The 10,676-nt window shown below is 44.7% G+C and overlaps 1 protein-coding gene across 1 annotated transcript in view; it reads right to left on the reverse strand.

Moving 5' to 3' along the window:
* LOC103206335 (serine protease 46) overlaps window positions 1-8,767 on the reverse strand; it is a 22,190-nt gene extending 13,423 nt beyond the window's left edge. Inside the window, exons 1-5 of the mRNA XM_007951786.1 lie at window positions 8,759-8,767; window positions 7,835-7,889; window positions 5,959-6,136; window positions 5,499-5,755; window positions 4,337-4,503 (exon numbers count right to left, since the gene is read on the reverse strand). Of these exons, the coding sequence (XP_007949977.1) occupies window positions 4,337-4,503; window positions 5,499-5,755; window positions 5,959-6,136; window positions 7,835-7,889; window positions 8,759-8,767 (666 nt within the window). The remainder of the gene's footprint in view (window positions 1-4,336; window positions 4,504-5,498; window positions 5,756-5,958; window positions 6,137-7,834; window positions 7,890-8,758) is intronic.
* Between the last annotated feature and the right edge of the window lie 1,909 nt (window positions 8,768-10,676).

Raw genomic sequence — 10,676 nt, forward strand, 5'->3', positions numbered from 1 at the left:
GAAGTGGGAGGGGAGCTGTTGCATTGTAAATGTTGGTCAATGACATGAGACAAAGTATATTATGTGAACTGCTGTATGAAAAGTGAATTTACGCTGTAAATCTTCACCCAAATCAAAATAAAATTTAAAAAAAAAATGTGGGAAAGTATTTGACAAAATTCAAATTTCATTTATGGTTTGGGAAACAAACAAACAAAAAATGACCCTCTTGGCAAACCTAGACTAGAAGTAAAGTTGCCTCATGGGGTAGAATGAACATGAAACTTAGTGGAAAAAGGCTAGGTACCTTCCCTTTAAAATCAGGAACAAGAGCAAGACATCTCCTGTCCCTACACCTCTTCGAGATTGTGCAATGAGAAAAGAAGTTAACAAGTATCAGGCTTAGATCAGAAAAAAATGAAACTGTCACCTTGCCAGATGATGTGACTGCTTACATAGAATGTCAAGAAAATAAAAAAATATTAGAAATAGGAAGAGTTTAGCAAAAATCAATTTGTATTGCTCTACTCCAGCAATAATTAGAAACATGATTTTTAAAAATGATACCATTTACAATGGCCACAAAAATACTAGGTACATAGGGATACATCTCAAAGAGAAAAGAAAAAAAATCAAGAACAAGACGTTTCTGAGGAAACTTTTTAAAGATTTTATGGAATGGTATAGAAGACTTAAATAAATGGAGGGATATACTATATTTATGGATGGAAACATTCAGTTATCATGAAGATGTCAATTCTTCCCAAATTAATTTATACATTCAAAGCAATTTAAATCAAAATCTCAACAATATCAATTTTGGGAAGGGTAGTATTTAAACTGATTCCAAAATTGATATGGAAAAATAAAGAATGAAGAATAGTCAAGAAATTTTTGATGAAACATAAACAGATGAACCAAAATCACAATAAAAACTTAGATAAATAGCAAAAAAAAAGAAAAAAAGAAATGAAAGGACTTGACTTATGAAATAACAAGACTTACTATGACATTACAATTAAGACCACACTATGAGTCAGAATTGACTAGAAGCAACAGGCTTTGTTTTTGTTTGTTTGTTTGTTTTGGTTTAAAATTATTGCTAGAATAGACAAACAGACCAAGGAAGCAGAACACAAACCCCAGAAACAGGCCCCTGAGTACACTGAAACTTGATTTATGACAGAGGTGGTGACAGTCAATGGGGGAAATGGTTTATCAATGAACAGCAATGGGCAAATTGGTAGTCCACATGGAGAAATAAATAAAATAGATTCCTACCTTACACATTTCACAAAATGAATACCATGAAGATTCAAAACCTAAATGTGGAAACCAAAATTCCAAACCTTTAGGGAAAAAAATATATATATAAGAGAAGGAAGGATTTCTTTCAAAAGGTACAAAAAGCATAAACCAAGAAGGAAAACACATATATATTTGACTAAAATAAAATCTAAAATTGTTGTTCAGCAAAATACTGGATAAACAAAGTGAAAAGTAATCATTAGTAATCAGAACACACACATTGCAACCACATTGGGAGTACTACTTCTTGCATACCAGATTGGAAAGCATTTTATAGTCTGACAGTGCCAAACATTGGCAAGAATTTGGAGCAAAAGAAGTCTCCAACATTGCTGTGCAAGTATATATTAATCCAGTCACTTTGGAAAACAATTTGGTGTACTCACCTGCTCACCAAAAAGTTGGCATTTTGTGTCCACCCAGAGGTACTTTAGAAGAAAGACCTGGCCATCTACTTCTGAAAAATCAGCCATCAAAAGACTTTATCGAAAGAATGAAAAACACCCTACAGACTGGTAAAAATTCTTCAGGAATGACATATCTGATAAAGGTCTAATCTCTAAAATATATAGAAAACTTCAACAACAAAAAAGACAAACAAGTTAAATAAAAAATGGGCAAAAGACATGAATAAACACTTCACCAAAGAGGACATTCAAGACACTAACCAACACATGAAAAGATGTTCACAATCTTTAGCCACCAGAAAGATGCAGAGCTAAGCAACAGTAAGATCTTCATCATTGCTAAAATGGCACTGATCAATAGAAAACCAGAAAACAGTAAATGATGATGAGGATGTGGGGAAATTGGAACCCTTATCCACTGCTGATGGGACTATAAAATGGTACAACCACTATGGAAAATGGTATGGTGCTTCCTCAAACACCTAGAAAAATCGTAATATCTTATGATCCAACAATTCCATTCCTAGGTATATGCCCTAGAAACCAATAGACGTGACATGAACAGACATACACACACCTATGTTTGTTGTAGTATGATTCACAGTAGCAAAAAAGATGGAAACAATCTAAGTGCCCAATGGATGAATGGATAAGGAAAATATGGTACACACATAAACGGAATACTATGTAACCATAAAAATAAATAAAGGATAATGATAAGTCCTTGAAACATAACATGGATGGACCTTGAGGACATTGTGCTGAGTGAAATAAGTCAATCACAAAAGGACAAATATTGCATGATCCCACTTTTATAAAAAGACAAAAATATGTGTACATACAGAAACCAATGTTACCAGGGAGGGATGGGTGGAGAGAGAGGCAATCATTCTTTACAGAGTAGACACTTGTTGTTTTTGGTGATGAGAAAGGTGACACAATGTGGGTGAAGTATGCACAGATTGACCAAAGTAAATGATATCACTAAGAAGTACACACACACACACACACACACACAAAGGATGTATTTAGTAAATGCTAGAAAATACATCATTTTGCAAGAACCACCAAAAAATATATGTGTGGTTACATATGTACATATGCATACATATATGCACACAGGTATATATACACACATGCATGTATGTTCATATATGTAATGAAGGACATAGGAAACATAGTTGTAGATACTTCTTAGATATAACCAAACACTTTGCAGGATTGGTTTTCTGGGTTTGAAGACTTAGGACCATAAACTCGGTCAATTGGCATAATACGGCTCATAAAGTTAATGTCTACGTTCTTGGTTTGGTGAGTAGAGTCTGGGATCTTAAAAGCATGCAAGCAACCATCTAAGATACAACTATCGGTCTCTTCTCATTTGGACCAAAAGAGAAAGAAAGAAACCAAAGACACAAAGAAGAAACTAGTCTACAGGACTGACAGTCTACATGAACCACAGCCTCATCTACCCTGAGACCAGAAGAACTAGATGGTGCCAAGCTTCACTAATGACCATTCTCATCAGGGCCACAATAGATGAATCTGCATAGAAGGAGAGAAAAATGTGGACCACAACTCAAATTCTTAAAAAGGCCAGACTTACTGGACCAGTTGAGATTAGAGGACTACCCAAGACTATTGAGATACTCCATAAACCTTGAACTGAAACTACCCCCTAGCAGTAAACAATAACCCTTCAGCTAAATAAAAGATTGGCTCCTAAAATAAAGAATATTACCCGTGAGTACTGTGCATCTTTAAAAAATCATCTATATGAGATCAAGTGGTCAACAATTACTATAAAGAAAAGATGAAAGGGGAAGGGGACAGGCAAACCAGACTCCTGGAAGCAAAATATCCAGAAGGGAATTAATGAAGATGGTAACACATTGTGGAAAATGTAACCAATGTTTCTGAACAATACATTAATTGGGAACATGACCTGCTGTGTCAACTGGCACCAAAAACACAATAAAATATTATTAAAAAAAAAAACAAAACCTATGGAACATAGTTCTACTTTGACACACATGGGGTCGCCATGAGTGTCAACTTGCCATCAACTTGACAACAAATGGTTTTATTAAAGATGAAGGTATGCACAGCCTCTGACCCACTAATTCCATGCAGGATGTATACTGTTGAGAAATTCTGAAACATATAAATAGGGAGATGTGTGTGAGAATATTTGAAACAGCAGAGTTTGTGATGTGAAAAAATTGAAAACTACCTCAATGATTATAAACAAGAGAATGGATACATAATGGTATATTCACAAAAAGGGAATATTTAGAACTGTTCATGAATCAGAGCTGCATGTATCTATATGGATAAATCTAAAATACATAATGTTGAATGGACGATGCAGGTGGCAGATGCATTTGCAGAGTGACACCATTGATGCAAAGCTGGTTCTGCCAGCACTTGGCCCAGATCTGGGCATGTGTTCAGAAGTGTTAAAATGACCTGAGAATATTGCCATTATCATCATCATCATTGTGGACATGCTAAGGGTATTTTCACCTCCATTTTACTGACTGGAAATCTGAGGTCCAGAGGAATTAGGAGTCCCAGTGCCATGTGATAAGGAAGCCATGACTCCCAAAGCCCCTCCCTGCCCCAGTCCACACAATCCACACCTGACAGGATTTCATGCCCCGTTCCGAGCTGCCACACAGCATGTCCTTCCCAATGAAGTGCTGCTGGCCCCTCTTGAGCAGGAACCGGTATTTCTGATTGCAGATGTCGTTGTTTAGGATCTTGATAGCTACCTCCTGAAGACTGTAGGGGGCTGGCGTCGTGGTCACTGAGGCGGCTGTGGTATCTGAGGAGAGAGATCCTGCCTGGGCATTCCTGTAACTCTTCAGCCCATCTCTGTCTAGGAGTAGTCTGGATTTACTAATGTGGGAGGCAGGGACACTTTCTGTGATAATGCATAAAGGCCTTAACCCACAGTCCAGCTTTGTAAAAGCCCCAGCTCATTAGAGAGACTAAGCAAAGGTCTCCCAGGGTGTCGGGGAACATCCAGGTATTGAACGGAGGACAAGGAGAAATTTCCCCACAATTTCAGATTCCATAAGGCTGAGGCTAGGGGGCTAAGCACTGCTCCATGGCCACCCAACAAAGTGGCAGGATGCCAAAGTGACTGGCTATGAGGTACCCCTCTGGAAGGACTCCACAAAGAATCCTCAGATCTAGGACCTCAGTGTGGCACTGATAAGGGCCAGACCTCCAGGAATTAAGGGTGCCCTAAGGTGGTGTAGTGCCTAAGGCGTTTGACTGCTATCCAGAAGGCTAGCAGTTCAAACCCACCAGCCACTCTTTGGAAGGAAGGTTGGGCAATCTACCTCTGTAGTAATACCACCTCAGAAACCCAAACAGAGGTCACTATGAGTCGGGATCGACTTAATGACAGTGAGTTTGGTTTGGTTTTGTTTTTGAGGTAACCAGTGCACTTGATGGCTCAGACTTCCTGAAACCATGGTCCTTGTGCAAACTGCAGACAGGGAACCCCAATAATGGCCAAGGAATCATTTCCTGCCAATGCTGCAGGGTGGGAGCTTGGCATTGGATTTAACTTGACTTTGGGAACTGAGGTCCCTGCAGGCCACATGTCTCTTCTCCACTAGAGCACTGTGTATATCTGCATATCAACAGAGATCAGGACAGTGCCTGGGTACGTGCTCAGGAAATGTACTGGCTGAGTGAATGAATGGACAAAGGAATGGACTGCAGCATCCATGGTGGGACAGAGGAGCTGTGCTCTGAGGTGTCTTGGGCTCTCTGCCTGCCTTCACTCACCTTGTTTTACATGTCCCCACCCAGCCACCCAACACATGGAGCCAACAGGAAGCTTGTATTGGGCATCAGGAAGGCAGACAGGCTGGATGTTGTAAGACCAGGAGATGGGCTTCTGGAGCTTCAGGAGGGCAATGTCCTGGGATGCAAGATTGTTGAAGTTCTTGTGGATTATGATGTGACTGATGGGGAGCTGAGTGCCGTTTTCAGAGAAGTACCGGGCTCCCACCTTCACGGAGTACTGACTTTGGTTCTTGGATCTGCAGGGTTACAAGTGGGAAGTGGACCATCGGTAGGGAGCCTGAAAGTGGTTGGAGAGACATGGGCAGAGCACAGGGCCACCCAGCCAGGCCCTCTTCTCCCAGAGCCCCAGATTCACCAGTAGCCCTACTCCCTCTCCTCACCCATCCCCATTCCCCACCAGAAGGCAAAGTCCCAGGCCTGGCCAGCCACTCTAACTGACCTTTGTAGGCAGTGTGCAGCTGTGAGGACCCACTGCTCATGGAAGAGGGAGCCGCTGCAGACATACACGCCCAGGAGCAGGATACTCACCTGCCATGGCCACTTGCCTTCCTCCACCACCTTCCCCTTCACCACCCTGCAGGAGATGTGGGTCTGACCACAGACCCCGAAGAAAGGCACTGGGGAAAGAGAAGAGAGGGGTAGGGGGGTGCTAACCCCATGTAGACTCTCAGGAAGCCACAGGCAGCCCTCAGAGCCCCAAATACACAGACTATTAAGGCAGAGTCACAAGAGCCACTGCCACCTGCACATGTCAGGAGGGACTTTTCCACCACATTAAAACTGGCAACCTCAGACCCTACTGACATAAAATTAAGAGAGCTCTCAAAGAATGAGGCCTAGACAGCCTCTCCAAGGTTTGTTACAAGGCAAACAAGACATCATTAAGGACTAATCCCCTAGAGTTTATACAAGCAGACACTTGGCAAAGGGAGAATCATCAGAGGGGTGAGCCCTCAGCCTGGAGTAAGTGGCAAGGCTCAGCGAGCAGGGTGGCCTGACAAAATGGACAGTGATGCCTCACTGCACAACCTCCAGGCCAGCTTCCTACAGACCCCCACCTCTGTGACACACAAGGAAATGAGTCCTGATGCAAGTCCATCCCCTCCTAGCCCCTCACTGGTCCCAATATGCAGGGCCCTGGAGAGAGGGAATGAGAAGGGAGAAGGCTGCACTCAACTGGATATGAGATCGAGATTTTAAAGTGGACCAACTTCAACTGGCATTTCAACATTGAGCATCATGAAGTTAAGGAAAGGGAGGAAGAAGCTACGGTAAGATTAAAGAAAAAGAAAACAGGCTGTCTTGTCTATGTTGTTGTTGTTATGTGCCGTCGAGTCAGCCCTGACTCATAGCGACCCCTCCTTGGGTTTCCGAGGCAGTATCACTACGGAGGTAGGATTGCCCAACCTTCCTTCTGAGGAGTGGCTGGTGGGTTTGAACCGCCAGCCTTCTGGTTAGCAGTCAAGTGCCTTAGCCACTATGCTACCAGAGCTCCTATAGCCTGCTGTTAATAAATGTTTATATGCCATAGACCTTCTCACACAGGTTCATACCATCCCAGCTGTTGTGGTTAGGGTAAGTCTGGTTCTGCAGCTTGGAGTGTGGGGCCAAGCAGGGTACTGAGTGGCAGGGACTTGTCATTACCTAGGAGGGTCTGTGGGGGAGGAAGGGCAAGAACAACAACAGACAGACAAGGCTAAGAATCTAGGGTGACATATATGTATTAGTGGAAACATCTGTCCGGCCCAGGTTTGTAGAAATCCTTGGGGGGTAACCAACTGTTGATGTTTAAAATGTTTCATATTTACCATGCATCCCAGATTCCTGGTAGCATCAGGTATAAATGGTCTGCACCCTTGCCACAGACTTCCGTGCCTGGGTGCCTTTTCACCTCAATCAGCAGCCTTCCACGAGGGCCCCAAGGCTTCCTCACAGACCCCACTTCCCTCCATGGAAGGCTCTGTTTTGCCCTCTCACTCTCAAGGCTGTTCTACTTTGTCTTCCCCACGGGGGGCCACACCTCAGGCCTTTCTCATATACCTTTTTGTTTCAGACTAGAGGCTGCCCTAATCCACACGGGGAGGAAGGATAGTTTCCAGAGGCTGCCCTTCCCTTTCTCCCAAAGCAGAGGCCTCACGGAGCCGGGGTTCTGCAGACAGAACACCACCACCTAAAAACCAATAGCTCTAGGAGGCAGGGTTGGCCTTCCCTCTTTGCTCCTCTCCCCAGTGGGTTTCCCAGGTCTCTGAGAAGATCACCCCTCAGAATTCACGTCCAGGATAATGTTGATTCTCATTCCCTTCCCAAAACCTTACGTCGGATTTGTAGGATACAGTCTGGAGATGCCAGCACCAATTTCAGTAGCCGTATCTGGGGGAGCCATGAGAGATTAGTTGGAGGCCCAGAGGGTTGTGAATCAACCTTGTCATAGGCACAGTATCACCATTCAATACAGCCAGACACTCAGTGGCTCAAACTGATTTGCCCCACAGATTGCCTCCACAACCCCTACTTGGAGACCCAGAGTCAGAGGTGAGAGGCATCACCATTTACAAGCCATGCTCTGATGTCATCTCTTGCACTCACATGTGTCACAGGAAGACACATATGAGCTTCATAACCTCTGTTGGTATAAGGTCAGAGTTCCACACCCATCCCCACATTATCACCCACACAGCAGTCATTCAGCTACAGGGAGCAGTACACATCCACACCACCCTAAAATGGTTAGGCAGTGTAGACCACTCAGTAGGAGACCATCCCTCCATTCACTCATCCATTCACTCATTGGTGCACTGTTCTAGGACTCAGAGTCATGTATTGATGGGAAAAGGCAAAGTCCATGAGTTAGGGAACATGTCCCCACTCCCAGATGCCACCCCAGCATGCTATCTGACAAGCAGTGATAGATGACCCAAGCCAGGGCTGCCACCACAAGATTATGTGTGGTGGTCAGTTAGGGTGGGAGTTTGGCCTTCCAAACTTTTCACCCCCAGAGAGTCACTTGAAATCTGGTATTGACTCCTGACTCCATCATTTATAGGTCATGTGAGCTCTCTGGGTCTGAGTTTTCTACAATGAAATAGGGATACTAGTAATGTCCACCTCACAGGGTATCAAGTGTAAAGTCACCTGAACAGGGCCTGACATGGGATGAGCAGTCATTCACACATCACCATCATCACCATCATCATCACAAGTCCTGGTTTTCCTAAGATTTGTCTCCCAAAAAAGCTCACCTGTTCCATGGATGTTAATTTGTCCCTTTATTCTTAATAAGGCTATTCTTTCATGCGTTCATGGTTACCCTGCAGGCAGGAATGGCCCCCTCACCTCACACAGTCTGTTGAGGACATGCCCATTAGGGTATGGATGATGGAGCACTTCAGGTAGGGGCACCCCAGCAACAGATCCCTCCTGCCTCTCTTCCATGTCCCCAAGCCCTACCTTCCTGGAGGCCTTCATGTCTGGCAGGAGAATAGGCAGACGTGAGAAGGCCACCCTCACAGCCAGACTCACTTGGCATCGCAAGCAGGTGTCCAACCCTTACTGTCCTCATAATGAGATATGGGGGAAGGGCAAGCAGGAATCTCCACTCTTCAAGGATTCTAGAACTCGTGGTTTGTTCATTCATGGCAGCAGGGTGTGGGCCTCTGTCTCAGGGCTGTTGGGCTCACCCGTTGGGCAGCAGGATGCTGTGGCCATGGCAAGGCCCAACTACAGCCATGAGGTGATGCTGCTGCTTGGTACCTCCCTGGATAGTGCTCCTGATGCCCAGCTTGGAACCGGTGGCAGCACCTGGCATCTGGCCTATGACAGTGACTCCTGGACCTAGCCCTCAGCCGTGCACTGATGCCCAGCCTTGGCTTTGATGGTGCCCTGTACCAAGCTCCAAGTCAGCCTGTGACAGCACCACATGTGTGGCTTATGTCAACTCCTGGGTGCCTAATCCATGAAGCACCCCTGTCCCCCGGTCCCTGTGCTCCTTTATGAAGCCCTTCTCATGGCTTCTCTGGAGGTGTGGAAATGGAGGCACTAAGAGGGGGATGACTATTCCTACAGAGTATGACTGAGGAGCTCTGGTAGCGTAGTGCCTAAGGCACTTGACTGCTAACCAGAAGGCTGGTGGTTCAAACTCACCAGACACTCCTCGGAAGGAAGATGGGGCAATCTACTTCTGTAGAGATACTGCCTCGGAAACCCAAGGAGGGGTTGCTATGAGTCGGGTCCGACTCGATGGCACATAACAACAACAACGACTGAGTTAAGACTGGTTTTCCTTTTTCCCAAAGTGTCTAGTAGAGGGAGGCCAGGTGTGTATTTGGCTTAGGAAAGTGACTTCCAGAGAGGAAGGTGACGCCCATAGCATCTTGCAGGTCTTCATGAATCACCAGGAAAAAATGACATCTTGGGACCCTCCCCACCATTCCATTGAGGTCCGCTCCCCAAGCCCCACACTCCCCACACTATCCATGAGGAACAGTTCAGTCTTACTCCACCCCATTCCCAATGCTGCTTAGGACATGGGGTGATGGGGCTGCTCACACTGCTGGAAGAGATGAACTACACAACCATGGTGCAAAAGTGTTACGAATCATCTAGGAAAGCAAAAAATGTGCCTACCCCACAACCTCGTAGTTCCTCCCCGAAGTGTATGCCCTGGAAACAGTCATGTACATATGCAGTGGGAAGGACAACCAGGCTGTTCACATCAGCACTGTCAGGAAGAGCCCCAACTGGAAACTTCCCGGTTGCTCTTGAAGGCAGGACGGATGCACGAAACACTCGACAGCCAATGAGGATGGATCATCTATTGCTACACTTAGCTACATGGTGAATCTCGTGAACATATTGTGGAATGAAAGAACTGGAACACAAAAGGGCACATAGTCTATGAAATTCAAAGACAAGAAAACAACTATTTGTTGGGATACATGCTATGGTAGAAAATCAAGGAAATAATTATCCCTGAAATCAGACTTCCTCTAGGAGAAAGAGGGATAGAGAGACCAATCTCTTGTAATTTATATGTGTGCATATAGGGAGATCTGGTGGCGTAGTACCTAAGGCATTTGACTGCTAACCAGAAGGCTGGCGGTTCAAACCCACCAGCCACTCCTCGGAAGGAAGGTTGGGCAATCTACTTCTGTAGTGATA

This window comes from Orycteropus afer, unplaced genomic scaffold (assembly GCF_000298275.1).
Source record: "Orycteropus afer afer isolate SDZICR_OR568_19922 unplaced genomic scaffold, OryAfe1.0 scaffold00311, whole genome shotgun sequence".
NCBI lineage: Eukaryota > Metazoa > Chordata > Mammalia > Tubulidentata > Orycteropodidae > Orycteropus > Orycteropus afer.